Source organism: Dendrobates tinctorius, unplaced genomic scaffold (assembly GCF_039654945.1).
Source record: "Dendrobates tinctorius isolate UK_male_01 unplaced genomic scaffold, ASM3965494v1 ptg000019l, whole genome shotgun sequence".
Lineage (NCBI taxonomy): Eukaryota > Metazoa > Chordata > Amphibia > Anura > Dendrobatidae > Dendrobates > Dendrobates tinctorius.
The window spans coordinates 88,134,601-88,157,216 of NW_027361687.1; the positions used below are offsets into that span (position 1 = coordinate 88,134,601).

The 22,616-nt window shown below is 41.6% G+C and overlaps 1 protein-coding gene across 3 annotated transcripts in view; it reads left to right on the forward strand.

Moving 5' to 3' along the window:
• The window catches only part of LOC141083087 (cholinesterase-like), a 362,676-nt gene that overhangs the window by 284,211 nt on the left and 55,849 nt on the right, over positions 1-22,616 (forward strand). For all 3 annotated transcript variants that reach the window (XM_073567263.1, XM_073567262.1, XM_073567264.1), the window contains exon 3: positions 10,333-10,496. In XM_073567263.1, coding sequence (XP_073423364.1) covers positions 10,333-10,496 — 164 coding nt within the window. The remainder of the gene's footprint in view (positions 1-10,332; positions 10,497-22,616) is intronic.

The following is a 22,616-nucleotide window of genomic DNA, read 5'->3' on the forward strand; positions in this document are numbered from 1 at the left end:
AGCGCATCCTGATCTCATCTTCTCAACTCAGATTGAGTGATAATGAGGAGAAGAAACAGGAGCTGATTGCCTACGCTACAGACGGTACTACCCATACCATCTTCATCCCATCTGTTCAAGCATGGATAGCCTGAAGCCGAGGAGGAGAGGGAGGATGAGGAGGAGGACTAGGAGGAGAACATGGACAGTCGTCCTCTTGGTGGGGACAGGGAAGGCTCAACTGTTGGCAATCTGGAACACATGGCTGAGTCTATGCTCCTCTGCCTTTCCCGTGACCCTCGCGTTGTATGTATTTTGGCCAACACTAGTTAGTAGTTGGCCAGCCATCTAGACCCACACTACAAGGAGAACTTTACATCTCTCCTTCCCATGGCGGAGAGGTCTAATAAAATGTTGCAGTAACCGAAGGCCCTAGATGACAATGCTGGTGGCAGAGATCACATTTCTTTGGACAACCAAGCAGTAGAGACAAGAGAGACACACACCAGATACAACAGAGGCAGGGAGACACTCTCAAAGTTTTCTGAAGCCTACTACTGTGTTTCTTCAAAGGGGTATTGGAGTGTCTCCTAATTTTTAGCATCCCTTGCACTTACTGCATATGCTTTACCAGTGTAGAAGACCAACTCCTTAGTAATGCGAAAAAAATTATTTTCTTAGGCTCCACCTTGTAGTTGAGGGAACATTTTTGGAAATCAAAAGAGGCAGTGGATTCCATTAATAAAAGGGTCCAGTGCATTGTTGTGGGCTGTCAGGTGGTTGTCACATAGGGAGATCTCCCACTGAATACAGGATTTCACAGCCAGGACAGGAGACTGTACAGTAAGAACAGAAGCTCCTGGTCTCTTCCCTATCAGGCTGGGTAGATGTGAAACGCTCCACTATATTCCCCAGCAGATTTGGAGAAATAACAGACCTTGATGCTGCTACGTTAAACTAATAGCTTTTGTCAGGGCTAATTCAAATAAATTCTATTCTCTAATAATACCGCTCTTTTCTGCAATTCGTGTAGGGTGAGCTGTTAGAGTAGCGATAGTGTAGTAAAGACATCTAGTTAGTGATTATTGCCTTCTAAATTAAAAATCATGCTCCTGAAACAATTTTTTTTATCAAGGTTGCATATATTCTTTTTCCTATTAATACCACTGCTAGCTGCATTTACTGTAAGCATAGGTGCTAGGTATAATCCCATGGAAATTAGTGTTCATTCTGGTCACATACATGTCTTCCACAGTTCACAACTTGATTTCTTTTTTTCATACACTCTTTGACAGATTCATGTTTTTTTACTGTGATCTGTACTTAGAAATTCATCAAAGTAGGCAAAATTAACTGATTTAATGTATCCATTCACAGTTTCTCTGTAGTATCTGTATCTAAGAGGTAGTGATGGGAGACTTTACGCTACTGGAGCTGGAATTATCCCTTCTGAACTCTCCAGTGATTTGTTTACATCCATTTCTGGGTGCTTCTTGAAGTTATCACCCAATTAACCTGAAGAGAGGGATACCAAAAGGCCAAATCCTACTCAAATTTTACAGATTTTTGTAAACAAAGGGACGTTTTAAAAAATATATTTAGGAAAAGGGGCTAACCAGTCAATGTGGTCAATGATGCATTTCATCATGCATTTCTAAGGAGGAGAACCGGGCCATGAGTACCTGTCCTGTGCCGGGTCCTGAACTGTCGGGGCTGTCTCCCCTATTGTCCAGGGAAAGGAGTAAGAGACTGGATAGACCTTTGCCCTGTGAAGCAGGGGACATGGCTGAGAGAGTACAGGGACAGCGCGCAGGCCTGCGTCTTGATACTCCCACCGTCACCAGCGGGGACCTCAGAGGAAGAAGCGTGGTGTGCCCAGTAACTGGCAGAAAGCGAGGTGCCTTGAGTGTTGCAACTGAGTACAGCGCACGTGTCAGAGAGCGAGAATCAGGTGCTGAATAGATGTCTGCGGACCACCTTACCGGCATATCTGTGCCCGCTCACGTTGAACTCTGATATTTCTGCGGCCTAGTTTGCATCTGTCGCATATGCTCATGGACTAGGGGCTCAGTGGAAGGTGCTGGAGACCGACCGCTGCCGCCAGACCACGGACAGACATTGCCCACAGAATCTCCTCTGACCAACACCGCGCCAGCCGTTGACGGTACTATCAACTCCCAAGAAGTGCCTGCGATTTGAAGGATTCCTGACACGATAATTGGACTGTTATTCTCCCAGTTAACCATTTATCTTCCTGCAAGGAGTTAATCCCATGTTACATTAAAACTGTCAAACTTGTTAACCCTTGTTCTGCCTTCTGTCTGTCACTGCATCCCACAACCTGCTTTCACATTGACAGCTGACAGGAGATTCCTTCTTGCACCCTGACATAAAGATAAAATTTAACTTTTATTACTCAAACAGATAATAAAAAGGTTAACACCAAACCTCATAAAAAAGTGCTCATGTGCAAATAAGGTGCAAGAGAAACCAATATAGAAAAAAATGGATGCAACTTTTTATCAATAGTGTGTGAGTTAACCAATATATTTGAACCCAATAACTCCTGGTTCCTTTAATTTCGATGGTTTTGCCACTCCACAAACCACTGTTTTTAGGCTAAATACTTGTGGGTTTTATGCAAATGATTATCTGTCATTCAATTATTTAGCACCAACAGTTAGTGCCTGGTAGCATCAATGCATGTGTTACCTAGACCAGACATATGAAAGATCAACCATATATATGTTGCACTTCTCATAGCTTTAAATAACCACAATATGCCCAATTACACATCACTGATTTATGGCTAAATACTTGTGGGTTTATGCAAATTTTATCTGTCACTCAAATTTTAACAGTTCCTGGTAGCATCAATGCATGTGCCACCTAAACCAGACAGATGAAAGATCAACCATATACAGTTATACTCAAAAGTTTACATACCCCAGAAGAATTTTTGCTTTCTTGGCCTTTTGTTTTTAGAGAATATGAATGATAACACCAAAACTTTTTCTCCACTCATGGTTAGTGGTTGGGTGATGCCATTTATTGTCAAACTACTGTGTTTTCTCTTTTTAAATCATAATGACAATCCAAAACATCCAAATGACCCTGATCAAAAGGTCACATACCCTGGAGATGTTGGCCTCATAACATGCACAGAAGTTGACACAAATGGGTTTGACTGGCTACTAAAGTAAACATCCTCATCTGTGACCTGTTTGCTTGTAATCAATGTGTGTGCATAAAAGCTGAGTGAGTTTCCGGGATCCAGACAGACTCTTGCATGTTTCATCCAGTCAAGGACGTTTCTGGATTGTGAGTCATGGGGAAAGCAAAAGAATTGTCAACGGATCTATGGGAAAAGGTAGTTGATCTGTATAAAGCAGGAAAGAGATAAAAAAAAAGATATCCAAGCAATTGATAATGCCAGTCAGCAGCATTCAAACTGTGATTGACAAATGGAAAATCAGGGGCTCTGTAAAATCAAAACCACGGTCAGGTAGACCAACAAAATTTTCGTCCACAACTGGCAGGAAAATTGGTCGGGATGCAAAGAAAAACCCACAAATAACATCAGCTGAAATACTGGACTCTCTGAAAACTAGCAGTGTGGCTGTTTCAAGATGCACAATAAGGAGAAGACTGGAGAAGAGCAAATGTTGTTCCTATCTTCAAAAAGGGGAAGAAGGTGGACCCAGGCAACTATAGGCCGGTGAGTCTGACTTCTATACCAGGAAAGATCTTTGAACAAATTATTAAACAACATGTATGTCAATACCTGGATAAGAATGAAGTGATTAAACAGAGTCAGCATGGGTTTGTAACTAATAAGTCATGTCAGACTAACTTAATTTCCTTCTATGACGGTATCACTGATTGGGTGGATCAAGGAAATTCTGTAGATATAGTATATCTTGACTTCAGCAAAGCATTTGACAAAGTCTCTCATACAATCCTTATTGAAAAAATGATTAAGTATGGAATGGACAAGGCAACTGTTAGGTGGATTCATAACTGGCTTAGTGATCGGACCCAAAGAGTGGTCGTAAATGGCTGCACATCCAGTTGGAAGAATGTCTCAAGTGGGGTACCACAGGGCTCTGTCCTGGGCCCTGTATTGTTCAACATCTTTATCAACGATTTAGATGAAGGAATTGAGGGTAAACTGATTAAATTTGCTGATGACACAAAGCTAGGAGGGATAGCTAATACTAGAGAAGAGAGAGAGAGGATTCAAAAAGATTTAAATAAACTGGAGAAGTGGGCAGCAGAATGGTTTTTAACAGGGAGAAATGCAAAGTACTACATCTGGGCAATAAAAATGGAAAAAGCATATATAGAATGGGAGGAATAGGGCTAAGTGACAGCACATGTGAAAAAGACTTGGGTATACTAATAGATCACAGACTGAATATGAGTCAACAGTGTGATGCAGCAGCAAAAAAGGCAAATGCAATTCTAGGATGTATTAACAGAAGCATACAGTCTAGATCACGTGAAGTCATTATTTCCCTCTACTCCTCTTTGGTCAGACCTCATCTGGAATATTGTGTCCAGTTTTGGGCACCACATTTTAAAAAAGACATCAACAAACTGGAGCAAGTTCAGAAAAGAGCGACCAGAATGGTGACCGGTCTGCAAACCCTGTCTTATGAGGAAAGGTTGCAGGATTTGGGAATGTTTAGTTTGCAAAAGAGAAGACTGAGAGGAGACTTAATAGCTGTCTACAAATATCTAAAGGGCTGTCACATTGTAGAAGGATCAACTTTATTCTCATTTGCACAAGGAAAGACTAGAAGCAATGGGATGAAACTGAATGGGAGGAGACACAGATTAGATATTAGAAAAAACTTTTTGACAGTTAGAGTGATCAATGAGTGGAACAGGCTGCCACGAGAAGTGGTGAGTTCTCCTTCAATGGAAGTCTTCAAACAGAGGCTGGACAGACATCTGACTGGGATGATTTAGCGAATCCTGCTTTGAGCAGGGGGTTGGACCAGATGGCCCAGGAGGTCCCTTCCAACTCTACGATTCTATGATTCTATGATTCTATGATTCTATGATTCTATGAGGCACTTGAAGAAAAATGGGCTGCATGGTCGAGTCGCCAGAAGAAAGACATTACTGCACAAATGCCACAAAGTATCTCATCTACAGTATACAAAACAGCACAGAGACAAGCCTCAAAACTTCTGGAACAAGATAATTTGGAGTGATGAGACCAAAATTGAACTTTTTGGCCACAACCATAAACATTACATTTTGAGAGAGGTCAACAAGGCCTATGATGAAAGGAACACCATTCCTACTGTAAAGCACAGAGATGGATTGCTGATGTTTTGGGGATGTGTGAGCTACAAAGGCAAAGTAAACTTGGTCATAGTTGAAGGAAAGATGAATGCAGCACTTTATCAGCAAATACAGGAGGCAAATTTTCAATCATCAGCTGGGAAGCTGTGCATGGGATGTACTTGGATGTTCCAACATGACAATGATCCAAAACAGAAGGCCAAGTCAACCTGTCATTGGCTACAGCAGAAAAAAGTGAATTTTCTGGACTGACCATCTCAGTCTCCTGACCTCAATATCATTGAACCACTCTGGGGAGAACTCAAGCGTGCAGTTCCTGCTAAACAGCCCAGAAATTTACAGGAACTGGAGGCTTTTTGTCAAGAAGAGTGGGTAGCTCTACCATCTGAAAAAATAAAGAACCTCATCCACAACTACCACAAAAAACTTCAAGCTGTTATTGATGTTAGAGGGGGCAATACACAGTATTAAGAAATGGGGTATGTAAACTTTTGATCAGGGTCATTTGGATGTTTTGGGTTGTCATTATGCTTTAAAAAGAGAAAACACGGTAGCTTGACAATAAATGGCTTCCCCCAGCTATTAACCATGAGTGGAAAAAAGTTTTGGTATTATCAATCATATTCTCTGAAAAAAGGCCAAAAAAAGCAAAAAATTTGCCGGGGTATGTAAACTTTTGAGCAAAGCTGTATATATATTGCACTTCTCCTATGCACAGTATGCTCAATCATAGAGACCTGGCATATCATCGTTGTCATGATCCAGGCTGGGTTTTGTATCTTGTCTCTCTTTCTCGGTCTGTTCATGTCAAGGGTTAACTTTTCTCTGCCTCCTTCTGGCTTTAGGCTGCATATTTCTCTCCACTGCATCCTGCAGGCGGTGTCAGTTATAGTAGCTCACTCCGTGTATACCCTGATTTGTCTTCCTGCTATTGCTGACTTTGCCCGTGTCTGTTTGTTCCCCTCTTCCCGTTGTGACCCTGTGCTCCCCCTTTCATGTTTTGGACTCTCTGGTATTTGACTAGGCTTGGAGTTTGACCTGCTCTTTGTATCTCGTCATTGGCATATCTGCTCCTGACGGGTACTGACCCATTTGGCTTGTTTCTGACTCTGTGTTTATTTATTCCTTTGGTACTGCACTACAGACCAATATTGACCTGGCTTGTTTGACTATTCTCCTGCCACCTGCTGGTAGCCTCGCTGCTGCTTGCAGGTCGGCTCTTGCTGTGACCAGTCCTCCCTCCACTCTATCGCCATCTAGTGGAGCTTGCATCTACCTGCATAGCAGCAGCGTGACAACCGTCCAGTATCCCTCTATCTTTGCAGCAGTTCAAATAGTGAATTAACACATACTGACTATAAAATATTCATTCTAAGGCTGGAGTCACACACAACGAAGAAAAAATCAGTCCCAATTTAACGGTCCGTAATCGCACAAAGGTCTCTTAACCAGTCATCCGTTTTTTAAGCGATTTTTCTTCATTGATGCGATTTTAATCGCATGTAAGGATCCGTTTGACATCCGTCTGGCGAGATTTTCTCGCAGGGTAGCTAAATGGACATATAATGGAGCCCAATGACAGGTTTCCGCACACAAACGAATTAATAGATCTAGACACATTAAATAAATATATATATATACAGTATATATATATATATATTATACATGTCATAGAGACACATTTATATATATATTTCTAGTTCATACAGTTCTTAATTGCAGAAAAGCCGCTGAAACATTAGCCGGCTTTTGTATAACATTCTCCTGCCCGACATGAAATGACACATGGTTTACATATAGTTAACCATTTCATTTCATGTTTTTTTTTTTTATGTCTATCACTATTAATTATATGAAGGCTTGTGGGTAAAATTTTTGAGTTGTAGGGGTTCATTTAAGGGGTTAATTCATTGTATTAAATTGCTGGGTCTCCCGCTGATGTCACTGAGGCTGCAGGGAGTCCCCGCAATTTAATCGGATCGGATCCGATCAAAAATCGCATGATGGGAGCTGCCCCATAGAATAACATTGGGACGAATGCAATGCGATTTTTTATCGCATTGCATTCGTCTGTTTTAATCGCCAGTGTGACCCCGGCCTAACGCTCTCAACGGCTTATTGGGGGTTCTTATCTTTTCCACACTCCTTCCTATTTATTAACCGATGGGCGTCCTGATCATGGCCATGGAGGGTGGAAGGCCATGATCAGGACACAGTTCAAATGTGTTAATGCACTATTTGAACTGCTGCAAAGTCACTAATAGGTAGTTTTGTATTGCCATCTTAGGAATTATTTAGAGTGATCTATTTTTCATTTAAACTAATTCATTAATTCTTTGAAGAAATGACCAAAGTATATGTTTGCTGCTGCTAAAATCCATCTTACTGATGCTAGGAGTGTGGGTGTAAGGGAGTGAGATATGATGTCTTTCTTGCTTCCCTTCCCCAGATTGTCCCTCCAATGTTATTGTGTTTACATTGCCATTATAATGTTTATGATTAACATCTGTGGTACTGCTACATAGAGATATGTATTATCGCTCGTCCTTAATGGTATTGCCACATGTATGTGCTACCATTGTGTAGAAAGTTGTAACATATTGTCTTCTGTTTCTGTTTTATATTATTGCTTAGTATAATGTGCCTATTGTGTATGTACAGCTAGGGTAAGTTAGGGCATCCTTTCCGGGACATCAGAGGAGGACACTTTAATATATAGTTTTCAAAGTCATGGGTAAGTGTAGTTCTGTTACGGGCCACTAGATGGGGGTATACTAGTGGGCTCTATAGGTATAGCTGATAGGATGTTCATAGAGGGTTAAGTGTAGGAAGGGCTACCAGGTAGTAAGCGGGGACCTCGTAGAAAGTTAGGTCAGATGGGACCAGGGTGCCCTAGTGTCCACTTGGGCTATAGGCCCGGACAGCTTGGCTGCCACGCAACGTTCCAGCGCTGCAGCCCATGTTACCCACGGCCACTGTGTGTCATAGCAGTGGGCCAGTACAGAAATGAAAAGATGTGGTGACTTGTCGCCTGGGCCGATGCTTTTAGGGCAGGAGTTAGCTGGACAGCTGAAGTGAAGGAAGCTGGAGGTTCGACGAGTTCTTTACAGATGGACTGGATGCTTTACCAGAGCCAACCAAACCTGGTAGTTGATGATTTTGAGTCTGGGGCAAAACAGGCAGAAGGAATTGTTATGATGGCAAGGTTAAGCCAGGAAGGAACTGGGGAGCAGTGTAGGACGGTGTGGTCTGGTCATGTACTGCACAGAAGTGACAGCCAGAAAGGTAAAGATGAGGAAACAAATAAAAGTCACAATGTACCAACCGTGGCTGTAACGTGTGAAATACTCAGTAAAAAAAGTGTTTAAGTTAACTCAGACTGTGTCTCCATTGCTGGGGGTTGCCTGGAAGAGGGACTGTTATCACCTGGGAAGTACCCAGAGAAAGCTGATTCTGGAGATACAGGTATGCAGAAGAGAAGAGTACATTTTTCTGTAGGGGAAGGACTGGACATGGACATAGCAATTGTTCAGGTCACGACTACAGTCCTGTCCCTCCCTTACATGGGTACCATATCAAATTACTAGGGTGCCTACCTCTGTGGCAAGGTAAGGTCAATACAGGAGGATGTTATAGGGCTAGGCCCATTCCCCACTCCCTTTAAGTTTATTACCTTATGTCCTCCTTTTTATGGTAATTTTTATTAAATATTTTGCAAATAGTAAGAGGGTTTTTTTTAGTGTTATTTGGTGCTTCTTGAAGTATGTTTGAGGTCATTATCCTGCTGGAAGACCCATTACCTATGAAGCAAATCCAGCTTTCTGACCCCAGGCGCTACATTGCAACTCAAAATCCTTTGTGAATCTTTACATTTCATGATGTCTTGCACACAGTCAAGACACCCAAAGCCAGGAGCATCAAAACAATCTGAAAATACCTTTGAACCTCAGCCATATTTAACTATAACTGCTGCATTTTCTTTGTAGGCCTCATTCCATTTACAGTAAACAGTAGAATGATGTGCTTTTCCAAAAAGCTCTATCTTGGTCTCATCTGCCCACATGATGCCTGCTGACCCTCTAAAAAATAGTGATGGCTGCCTGCTGTGAGGACCACCTTATGGCCCTCCAAGTTTCTAAATTTACAGTATTATTACTTAACAGAAATATTGCCCACTTCAAATGTGTAAATTATATTACAGTAGCAACATATGGCTATGCAAAGAGTAGACCGCTGCTGGCCCTCCAAAAATGCCTAGCGAGAACTGGCTGCTACCTGACTAAAACTGTTCAGTGAGGGCAGGCTGCTGGTCCTCTAAAATTAGTGAGGGCCACCTGATGGCCCTCTAACAATATTAAGTGCTGCCTGAATGCCCTGGAAAAAAAAATCTGTGACTTTCAGAGTCCCTCCTTCATAAATTAAACAGGATGTGTCTGATCATGTCTCACACACCACATTGCCAGATAAGGTAGAAAAATGTTCAAATTACATTACCTGGTGAATGCTTTTATCACCACTGAAAGCAATGCAATCACGCAAAAAACGCAGCAAAAACACTGCGTGTGAACATAGCCCAAGGTATGGAGGACCATTTTTTTTTCTCTTATTTATTTTGTGTTATATGCAAGTTATTATCCTGGAAAGAATATTTATTAACATTTTTTCCAGTAAAATTAATTTTATCTTTGCTTTTGTATGGTTTATTGTCAGCCTCTAAAAGTGGAATAATACTGTGACAAGATTGTTCCCAGCAGTGTCTGAGATTCACAGATACTTCCAGGGGTCTTCCCCATACTGTTCTTATGCAATTTCAGCCCTGTTTACATCGATTGGAGCAATTTTTAGATCCCATCAGACCTCTGGGGGAGAGGGTGGGGTCGCTGGAAAAATGCTATTCCAGTTTCCCCATTAACTCTCGCATTATACTTGTTACTTGTGCCAAGCGCTCAAGCATTTTAGTGCTTGCTCATCAGTAATCTTGATGAATCGATCCCTTAAAGTATTATTTTATTTTTATAAATAATCATTTTCTTGCAGAATCCCTCATGATGAAGACAATGCATTTACATGGCCTCCGTACACATATCAAGAACAAAACCATGTCGTACTGAAGACTGGAAAATGGGAAGTTCAAAGAAATGTTTATTCTAAACGATGCCGCTTTTGGAATTTCCTCCTTCCGAAACTTGTAGGAGAATTCGGTAAGGAAATGTTAGTGCAAAGTGATATGCTATTAATTAGTCTACTTCAAATATATAAGGGCTAGGACAAGGCATTGATGGTTACTTAGGAAAAAGTTACTGTAGAAGATGGATGGAAACTTGTGGTTAGTGTATGGCTAAGAGAAAAGGTGAAGATTTCAGGCATGTTATAGGTGACTAAGAAAACAATATAGGATGACAAACAATCAGGTTTGGAGATAACCTATATAAAAAATTAGACATGCGATGCTGGAGTGCAGCCAGTTTCAGTGTGAATCTATTTGGTCTTGGAAAAACAAGTAATCTGAGTGACTTTAAAGAAGGCATGGTCATCGGCAGTAGAATAGCCGCTACTAGTTTTTTAAAAGCTTGCAGTGATTTTAGAGTTTTCTAGTATAACACTGTCGATAGTATGCCGAGCAGTGAAAAAATGTATGGCCTGGTCCAATTAATCAAGACAGCATGCTGATAGGTGAGTCATAATTCTAAACAAGCGCATGAATCAATGAATGAACCATTCATGATCAGGTGTAAAAAGTTCAGACAGGTGGAGGTGCAGTAATGGTGGATGTTTTCTTGGACAACCTGAGTCCTCTCATACTTGTGGATTGATACTTGGAGAATAGGGTTTACCTAAGTACTGTGGACCACCAACTTCATCCCTTTATATTTACCCAATTTCAGAAGGATACTTTTAGCAGGACAATACACTCTTCCACAAGGGTCGTATAGTTATGGTTTAGTTCCAGAAACATGACTGCAAATTTTCCTTGCTCTTCTGACCTTGACAGTACAAACTCCTAATTCTACAGATGAGGTAGAACTGGCTGTTCAGAGACTGTCAGTATCATCTTCTAATTTGTGGTAACTACTGTCCACGTGGGCAAATATTCCTGGAGATTGATTTCATCACCTAGTGGAATCTATGCCACAATAAATTGCTTTGGTTTTGTAAGTCAAAGGAAGTTCAGCACACTACTAGATTTGTGTCTCTAATAAAATGGTAATTTAGGGTACTTATGGAAGTAAGTGCAATGCCCAGGGGGAACTAGATGTTACAGGTGCCAGGGCCGGCCAATAATAAAAAAATTAGAAATATCACAGGCGGCGTTGTGGCATGCTAGCCCTGTGTCCCTCTCACTGAGACCTTATAGCCTCTTAGTGTGTGTGCGCAGTTTTAAGGATGAATGCTGACAAGGGTATTAACGTAATCAAAAGGGAGTCGTTACTGTATTCACTTCAAAATACCCAGTCCATAGCGATGGTATCACAGTCTTTCATATAAGCTGGAAATTTTAGGTAGCAAGAGAGATGGTCACAATCCCGTTTAAAATGTAATCTTCCCAGTTAATAGCTTAAATAAAGTAATCAGCTGACTGGCGGCTATATACCAGGCTACTATCTTTATACACCCAGTCCTTCAGTTATATCACTACCAAGGATGGGCCTACACATTTTGGGTCACTGTGGAAATAGTGTTCACTGCTTACTCATGATTTAGTCCTGATAAGGATCCCTGTCGCTGGGCGTACAGCAGAAGATGCATGAATAGAATATGAGGCACTCACGCTGGCAGAACCATTAAAGATGTGGAGTGTAGCAGAAGAGCCCTTGTACCACTCTATCTCTTCTGTCTGTATGAAGGTTGAAATTTAACATGCCCTCCTAGCAGAGGCAGTGGCAGTTTCCTGGCCAATTGAAGAATAAGGAAAGAGGGACCTAGGCTAAAGGCAGAGCGGCCTAGGAAGCAGACCTCTCCTCATGTCACTCAGGCTGGTTTTTTTCCTTTGCTCCTCACAGGAAGGAGAGGAACTCCTCCCCAACTCCTCCCTCGAATAAACCACATAACAGGACATAGGTCTTTGGTAACCACCTGACAACTATATTTTGCAACAGATAGGAGGAGGTACTTGGATACTACAAACTCCCCCTCTTATGATAAGCTATCCTTAGTAACTCTTGGAGGGTGTCACCTACTACCTAAACAAAATAGCAAAGGTAACACGTTGTTCAGCATCAACTTAGAAACACAATTGAGGTAGAGCCCTTTAAGGTAATGGTATATTGTCCATTAATGTCTCTTTAGAGCACATAACTAGAGTTGAGCGACTTTGGTCGGATCGGGTTTCGTGAAACCCAAATGAAACAAAATTTAAGACAGATGAAACTGGTCCGACTAGGGCAAAAAAAGTTGGAGTTTCGTCCGAAACCCGACCCAATGCAAGTCAATGGGAAATAAAAGTCGGCATTGAGCGGATGACATTCATCCACTCATTGCCGACTTTTATTCCCCATTGACTTGCATTAGGGTCGGGTTTCGGACGAAACTCCAACTTTTTTTTGCCCTAGTCGGACCAGTTTCGTCCGTCTCAAATTTTGTTTCATTTGGGTTTCACGAAACCCGATCCGACCAAAGTCGTTCAACTCTACACATAACATATTTTAAATAAAATGTAAAAGTAAATAAACTCTTGATTTGAAACCAGGCACATGTTTAAACTAGTTAGAGAATTTTAAATTATGGCTACATTAAATTTACATACATTTACTCCTGATAGTGGCCAGGTGGGAAACCTTTTCTACTTTGCTCAGATCACCTCAGCACTTGCTCTTCTGCAGGTGCAGGAATAGAATTGTCTCTAGTATCTGAATCCTGGATTCACTTACAGGTACATAAGTAGGTACAATCCGCTGTTGAGGTGTAGGCTGGTTTGACAGCTCCTCTTTAATGCAAATTTTCAAGTGATTGCGATGAACAACCTGTGAAATTCTTCCTGGTTTTTGTACTTCATAGACATTAGATTCAGGGTAAGGAATGGCTGTAAAGGTGTATGGTTCTTTTTCCCAGAGTGGATCTAGCTTTCCCAAATGGTGAAACTTCTTCAGCCATGCTTTATCTACAACCTGTAATGGCTGTGCATGAGCTCACATGTTGTATTCTTCTTCTTGTCTTCTTCGAGCTTCTTACATGCAACAATCCAAAATCTCTTGTGCTTCAAGCATTCTACGCTGAGGTTCAGAAATCCAATCAGTTTATGGCAAAGGGTTAATGGAATCTGGCACCTGAATTCCAAGTGCACGGTCTTTCGGTAGTTGACCTTGTCTTCCAAACATGAGATAGAAAGATGAATAACCTGTAGAACAATGGGAGGTGTTATTGTAGATTTCCACTAGTCCATCAAGTAATTCTGGTCATTCCTCTGGTTTGGCAACCGAAGCAGTACGTAACATATTGATGAAGGTTTAATTTATCTTTCCCCAAAGGCCATTTCCTTGAGGATGGTAAGTGTTGTTCACAGCTTTTTGCACTCATGAAATTGGCAAAGTTCATGAAATAGTTGAGACTCGAAGACTGGTCCATGATCTGTGAGGACAGCTTCTGGACATGAATAGTATTTCACGTACTCATGGTAAAACGTGATGGCAGTCGTACGTGCGGTGAGATCTTTGACAAGTATAACAGCAACCCATTTGGAATAGTGATCTACCATGGTAAGGGCATAAGTGTAACCTGAATGAGAAGGCGCAAGTTTCACATGGTCCAGAGCTACCACCTTGTTTGGTTTGTGAGAATAGATAGGATGTAGAGGAGCTCTTGCATCTTTCTTTCCTGCTATAGTCAGATTGCAAACAGGATATTCACTACACTAATTTTCGATATCTCCTCGCATTCCAATCCAGTTGAAGCGTCGATGGATGGTAGCTTCTGTTTTGTGCACACCAAAGTGTTCAGATTGATTATGGTAGGCATCAAGGATTCTCTTAGCGTCTCGCCACGAAATGAGAATCTGATGCAGTCTCTCGCCTGAGACAAGGTCCATGGTACCTCAAACGACTAACCCTTTTTTAGAGGAGGAGACATTTGCGTTGTCTCCACAGACGTTTTAGTTCAATGTCAGGAAGAGAACTGCAAAGTCAAACTGGAATTCTTTCAAAAGTTAGAAAGTAATGGATTTCTCCAAGGATAAGACTCTCACTTTGAATGGTTTTCCACATGGAAGAGTCCTGGAGGGGTTCAGATTTCCTCTGCAAGGTTACATCAGTCTGTATGTTAGCAGAAATGGATTTCTGCTGAGCGAAGGTGGCATTTCCACCTCTTCCCAGGTGTCATTTTGGGAGGTTCTTCTTCAACTTGAAGTCAGGATAATGCATCTGCATTGACATTGGTATTCCCACTTTTGTATTTGATGATAAAGCAGTAGTTTGCGAGTCTGGAAGGCCATCTTTGATTTTAAGGCACCTAATCAGGCAGTATTCAGTTGTGAAGCAACAAAATTGACAGTGCATAGGGCTAAAAAGTAGGTATATATAATTTAGATTCAATTTAATGAAAATCCAAATAATCATGTTTTTTAAAGCCCAACACAATTCGAAAATGGGATACACTGACTATAATATATAAAGAAGCAACCGAAAAAAACAGTGCACAAACATCCAAGATAAATAGAAATAACATGAATCTTTATTAAAGACACAGATAAAAATTGGCATGACAGAAGTGACACAAGAAAAACGCACAGAGGTACAAAGGATCCCTAAGGTATATCAATATGGTAAAATATATCTCCATATCTAGTATACACAGGCCGACTAGTCATAATGAAGTAAAGGGTAAAATCCCCAGACCGTCGGGCAACACAAAACAAGGGGGTTATGAGAAATCAAAGTACAGGCATAATACTCATACCTAAGGGGGCACTGGACCACTGGCGCAAGGAAAACAGCCCAACGTACGTTTCGGAAGCAACACCGCTTCCTTCCTCAGGGGGTGTGTCATAAAAGGCCACCGGGTGTACTATAAATAGGGGTCCAAATAAGCATGAGCGCCAATCAGGGGAGCGACCGACCACCAACCCACCAACACATCCGGGCTGGCGCCGACAATGCACGGGGCCCCGTGACGTCAGACGCCAGACCACGGGCGGATGGGGTTGAAGCTAGGCGCGCGTCACCCGCGCATGCGCAGACGGCCACGAAATGATCGCGGCCATCTTGAATGGGGGCATAGTAGGTGGCAAGCAAGGAAACATGATATCTAACATCATATTTAACCAAAACAAGCGCCAAATATCTACCAATATCAGATAAATCACATAGTGGCTATATTAGGCACTTTGGATAAATATCCATTAGCATAGGTGGATAAGGTCACCGCAGATGACCATAAACAATATGCGGCCGTCTAAGATGGGGACATACCTAATAGCAAACGTAATAAACATCAATATATTTATATAAAAATTTATAGATTGTTACCAAACATCAAATTAAATTATCTTTCAAAATATATAAATAATAATGGTTTGATAACAAAAGTTATAGGAATATAAAATGACCTAACATATTCCAGTTCTATAAGGGTTATAACAAACAATATATATACCATACATCAGTTTAGTCAAAAATTATGACCATAAAAATGTACATAATCCTATTACAATCTCAGTGAGAGGAGTTAGACCAAAAATGATGCTATTACAATATTGTATAAAGTTTATTTAAATAAGTAGTATATAGAATAATGTCTGTCAACCACATTATTATAAATTACCCCCGTATATATAGCTAAATATACTTGTAGATAAAGGTGTATACAGCCATATATCAATGGCCACCACATAAAAGTCCACCCATACAAAATGAAGAAACTGGCAACAAAGGAGACACATCTTCATCTTCTTATACAGGAAAATGTCATCATATTCATTGGAGAGACTATCACATTTATCAGAAGCCTCCAAAAGATATTTCGGACCCAGACAACACAGGCTTCTTTAAGTATTCAGTTGTGCTAGCACTAGAACTACCGCATGTTTCATAATACCTATAACTACTATTAGGGGTCATTTTGACCCCCATTCAAAAGTACTGACTCTGGAGTAAAAATAACTTTTTTGTTACCAACAAATTAAACAACATTTATTTTAACTTAGTAGGAACAGTGTTAAGATCAAGTACAGCAGTTTAAACGCATTTTCCTTTTACATGGTCATAGCATGCGGTGTCCAACAGTTAACACAAACAGTACTTTCTTCCACTTTCCCAGTGCATTTTCCACAAACTGGTTTGTTACAGCTTGCGCAAGTTTTAGTTGTTTTGTTTTCGTTGCATCTTCCAACTCCACATTTTCGACGCTTGCGGATTTCTTGTCCTTTTGTTTGTTGTTCAGACATTGCGAATGATGGGCCACTTCTTGATTCCAAATAATTCCAGTGAAGGTCTAATGCCAGCTGAAGAATGAACTCCCGTCTGCTAATTTTACTCCCAGTTGCTGTTTTATAGAGTATAGTTGCGTTTATAGCTGCTAAATCAAGTACATTACAAAACACCTGAACAGGCCATCGGCGACTTCCAGATTTTGTGGTATACTTTCGAGCCATCAGGTCTACTGTGTCCACTCCAACCTTTGTTTTAGTGTAAAATTTTACCGTTTCTGTTTTTTTTTTCTTGTCATTTCCAACTGCTACATCTGGGTGAAGACTACTGATCAAAATGACATTCTTATTTGGCTTACCTTGGTAAACTGTAAGGGATGTCACCATTCTTCATCAGAGTAGTCTCATATGTATTTGTTTGTTGGTTTTTTGCCAAAGATGGAATCTCTTTTCTTGCACGGTTCATCGTTCCCACAATGCTTGTTCTCTTGGCTTTCAGTGTATTGGCAAGTTTCAATGAAGTGAAAAAATTATCTGTAGTAACATTTCTTCCCTTGTTCAAAAATGGATCCATTAGTTTGAGAACAATGCGTTGTGCAAGAGACTGATCAGCCGATCGTTGTTCATCTTTTCCCAAATATGGAAACCCGTTGCAGAGGTATTTGGATTCTACGTCGGCTACCAGCCAGAATTTTATTCCAAATTTGTCCGGCTTATTGGCTATATATTGGGTGAAAGGACATCTTGATTTAGTTGGAAAAAGCTGTTCATCAACTGTCAGGTTTTGTCCAGGTTTGTAACAGTATACAATTTCCAATGAAACGATTCCACACTTCAGAAAATAAAGCAAACTTGTCATTCTTCAATGTATCAGATCGGGTGGATTTATGTCAAATCGTACAAATCACATCAATTCTTCGAACCCACTTCTCGGCATAGAGTCTTGAAAGAAGCGAGGACCCCAAGTACTTGACCACAAGGTTTTTACAGAAAGACCATTTGCATTATATGCGCCCCTCACATATAATATTGCAATAAATGCATCAAGCTCGATTAGAGAAACTGTCCATTTATCATCTTCAAGTTTCTGACGTGCCTCCATTTCTGTACACTTTTTTATGTGGCGAAGTATAGGTTCATCAATTAGCAACCTCCATGCACTTGATACATTCCCATTGATGATCTCCTGTTTGGCATAAGGGGTGGGTCCAGCTGTTTCTCGTAGAATGCTTTGTTGGGACAGTTGGCCAGTAGATGCAGAAGCAATTGGGACAACTTCCCACACAGTTCCATCGCGACAAGTCTCTTTATGACCCACAGCAGGTGGAATGTCCACTGTACCTTTCTTTCTCCCTCCGTATCCAAAATATTGTGGTTGGGTCCCTCTTCCTCCACCTCTTCGCAATTGTGAAGTGGCCATACATCTTGTTGACATAGTAGGATGTCCATCATCCTCTCCAGAATCTTCGGTATCATCAATTATATCACTATTACTGCTTGAATCTGATTCTTCGGAAATATCATGAGGAAAATATTCTTCATCAGACTCTGAGTCTATTTGTTCCTGATTTTCTTCTTCTGACTCATTTTCAGATAAATTCTGAAGACATTTCAAAATTTCATCACTTGTCAGACCCCTCTGCTTACTCATGCTTCAAATATACGTCACAAAAAGGGACTTGTAAGATCGCAGAAGTAATAAAACGACACTGTACAAACATGCAGAGTTGTTGCTTCAACTGTAATGTTTGCTACTGAAGTGAAACAGACAGAAATCGCTACAAGAGACATGGATCAAACATGTTCAGACAAGTTTAGACAAAACAAAATGCTGAATCATCCCTGATATGCAAAGATACAATTACACTCTACAACTAGGGAGAATCACTGTGATTTACTGTACTCTGTAATATTAGGTGACTTGCCTACTACTACTTTTGTGTATGGGGTCAAATTGACCCCTTCAGTACTTATAGGTGTGAATTGTAAAATTCGAGCCCCTGAAAAAGTTACAATTCATTTTTGTGTCCTAAAATATACACTACCATGAATAAATAAAAGTCACAAAAAGTCAGAACTCATTTGTTAAAATTTTAGAAATTATAGGAAAAAGAAATAGCAAAAGGGTCAAAATGACCCCTCCGGTAGTTCTAGTGCTAGAGGATTATTGTCCGTAAACACTGTAAATCGTGTGGCTTATAAGTAATCCTTAAATTTCACTTTCATACCCCACACCTGAGCTAAGAGCTCCAACTTGCATGTATTATAGTTGTTATCATTCTTTTCGGCACCTCGTAAGCATCAGCTGGCATATGCTATGACACGCTTTTTACCGTTTTGAACTTGAGAAAATACTGCACCAAGACCTTGGAAGCTGGCGTCCATATAAAATTGGAACGGTTGGCTTTAATTAGGATGCGCCAGCATTGGGGGTTGAGTCAGCAATGACTTCAGCATCTGGAATGCTGTCTCTTGTCTTTCAGACAAGTCAATAGGAAGTCTTTGATTACAGTTCTCCTTGGGGCTTCCGTGTAAGAGTTCTGTCAATGGTTCAACCACTTGCGCAATGTGGGAAATGAAGCGGTGATAATAGCCAGCAAAACCCAGAAAACTTCTGACTTCTTTGACAGTTGTTGGAGCTGGCCAATTCTGCACAGCAGCAAGCTTTTCTGGATCAAGCTGTATTCTTTCAGCACTGACTATGTGGCCCAGGTAGCTGACTCTTGGCTTTAAAAGGTGACATTTGGAGGACTTGATTTTTAGACCATGTTGGATGAGTACTTCGAATACTTCTGCCAAGTGACGTAGATGATCTTAATAGGTGCGGTAGTACACTATGACATCATCAAGGTAGAGTAATACACTTTGAAAGTTCATATGTCCAAGACATCTTTCCATAAGTCGCTGGAACGTAGCGGGTGCATTACAAAGTCCAAATGGCATACTGTTAAATTCATAGAGTCCCAATGGGGTGGTAAAAGCAGTTTTCTCTCCGTCCTCAGGCTCCAAGGGCACTTGCCAGTATCCACTGGTCAAGTCCAGAGTGGAAAAGTAGGCAGCAGAACCGAGAGCTGCAAGAGACTCTTTGATGCATGGATGAGGATATGCATCTTTGTGTGTAATGTTGTTCAATTTCCTATAATACACACAGAATCTTATAGACAAATCTTTCTTCTTCACTAGGACTAATGGTGCAGCCCAGGTACTTTGACTTTCCTTGATAACATTAGCATCCTTCATCTCCTTTATCAGCTTCTTCACAGGCTAATACATTGTTGGTGCTAAAGGACGATGCCTTTCCTTGCTAGAAGGGTGAGCACTTGTGCTGATATGCTGGAGTAAAGTTGTCTTCCCAAAATCTAATTAATGCTTGTTATATGCTTGGTGGAGACCGTTGGCAACATTAAGAACTCCATTGATTATGTCTACAGGGGTGTTAGCATCTCCCATATTCAATTCAGTCCACCAAGGTGTAGAAACAGGTTTGTTAGAATCTTGGGTAATTACTTTAGTTGACTGTTGGTAGGCAATTACTTCTTCAGACAGACAAGATATCCTCTGGAACAAGTCGGTATAGCTGTGCAACAGGGTGGAACATGTGCAATTCTACTGGTGCATCACTGACTTTTACAAGACGTACTGGAACCTTACAATTGGAGACTATAACAATACTTCTTGCTGCTTTAACCAATGGCTGACAATCAATTTGGATTGAGTCAAGGAAGGAATTTTTAATAGTCCGTTTTTTCAATTCCTGGACGGGCACGGCACCAGACAAGAGTCTCGCTGTTGGGCGACAGAGTCTCTGGACATGCATCCTGTATGATAACACGGCAAATCCTTCCGTCCTGAATGGCAAACTTCTGCTGGGCACAGTGCTTTTGGATGGTATGTTGAATTGTTAACCTACAGGAGGGGGAAGCAGTAGAGAGAGGCATGAAAGCATCAAGCAATTCAGTAAAACAGTGATGAACTATATTCTTTCCTAACACTACAGCTGAAGTAACTCCTTCTCCTGCCTCAGTGACAATCACTCTCTGTCTAGACAAGTTGCGGTCACCCATTGTATGGTGGGTTCCCAATAACCCAATTGAGAAATAGGATGTCCATTGCTAGCCAGCAGACACAATTTGACCATAGGAATAGAACTTAATTCACTATGATCCCAAAACGTCTCAAAAGCATTCTTTTCAATGGTGGTCATCTGTGATCCAGTGTCCACTAGAGCATCCAATTTAACATCATTAATATGCACAGTAATGTACAGGCAGGCCGAGAATAATTGGGATACCCATTGTTGTGCTCTCTCTGGACCTTCTGATTCTCCTCCCAAGGGGTCATCCTCTTTCTCAGGGGGTTTCCTGTTTAACTGGAAGCATTGGTACAGGTGGTGTCCAGTCCGATAGCAATAAGTGCAATAAGGGAGTTCACTTCTTTGGGTTCCTCTAGGAGAAGGCCGTCTAGGATTTGGATGAGTAAAATTAGGCTCTGGTGACAATGTTCAGCTAGGGGACGAATTACTGGATGGCAGTGTAGGCCAAACGGTCAGCTCTTTGAGGGTCTGGCAGACCTGGTAAAGGGTCCTGGACATTGCATCTACTCATTTGTGTAGTGAAGTAGTAGTAATGGCACCTGAGGATGTGCCGCCTGACAAGCTGGAGTGGATAAAACATGAGACAGTGGGGGTACAGTAGGGGGTCCCCCATAAGGTGAGTCCGTACCTAAGCCACGTACTGCTTGAGTCTTGAACTCAGAAAAAGACATTCCAGGGTTCTGAGCAGCAAGAATATGGAGTTGGCTCTGTAGTAACCTAGAGTCCACACCATGCATAAATCTGTCCAGAATCATACCCTCAGCCTCTACATGGGCTAGAGTATCCACTTGGTGCAGGGCCCTGAAAGCAGTTTGGAGGGCCAAAGCATAGTCTCTAAGAGTCTCACCTGGTTTCTGTCATCGCTCTGTAAGAAGATGATCCGAGACAGAGTCAGCAGTGTCCGGTGCCCTTTAAGGCCTGAACTATCGGGACTGTCACCAGTGTTGGTGGGGGAGGTTTCTTCTATTAGGGAAAGACTTTTCTGTTGGACAGCAGCTGGCACGGGGTATATAAGCAGACCTCAGCGCGGGAACAGGTCAGACTTGGCGGGAAGATGACAGGAGACGTTGACTCCTCTGCTTCTCATGCTGACAGCTCCACGTCACCCAATCCTTAGCAAGCTGACTTAAAGACTTCCTTTGACACTATTAATTTACCATCTGGACCTGTACTTTCGGATACTCATGTTGTGACTGTGATAGAGGATAAACTGCCTAGAGACTACTCCGAAAGACCGCCAGTTGTCACAGACTGTAAGCGTGTCCATGTCTCATGTCTGGCGCCATTGCTGAGGAATCTGCCTAAAGGACTGTTTCCACATTCTGGCGCACTCAAGTCAAACAGGATCGAATCCATGAGCACCGTCGGGAGACAGTGCTTCCCGTATCTCCGTAGCAGAGCAAGAGACTTTGTCCACAATTTGCGACGACGTCGGGAGATTTTCCAGCCTTTCCCCTGCAAGAACTGCAAGCGATAAGTTACTGTGTTTCTATATATATTATTCCTGAGCATTGTGTTTGTATGTGATTTCCATTGCTTCTTTACTGGTCTTGCCTCCCTGCGTGGAGTATTACTTGTTAATTGCCTGTTCATTAAATCCATGTTAACCCCTTCTCTGTCTCAGGCTATTCACTGCATCCAACGGACCTCTCCTCTTTACATTTTGGCATAGTCGGCAGAATGCAGTCTGGAAGCGCGGAGGCGGCAGAACAGGCAGCTGGGCCCAGAACCAACATCTCTCTGGGGGTCATGCTGAGTAACTTGCAGAAGTTTACTGAGTCTAATACTATGTTGTGGAGCTGGACAGAATATATGAGGAGTATGATGAGAATGCACCCCCGAAACTCAAGGCCGAGGTGGCCATTATGGCTT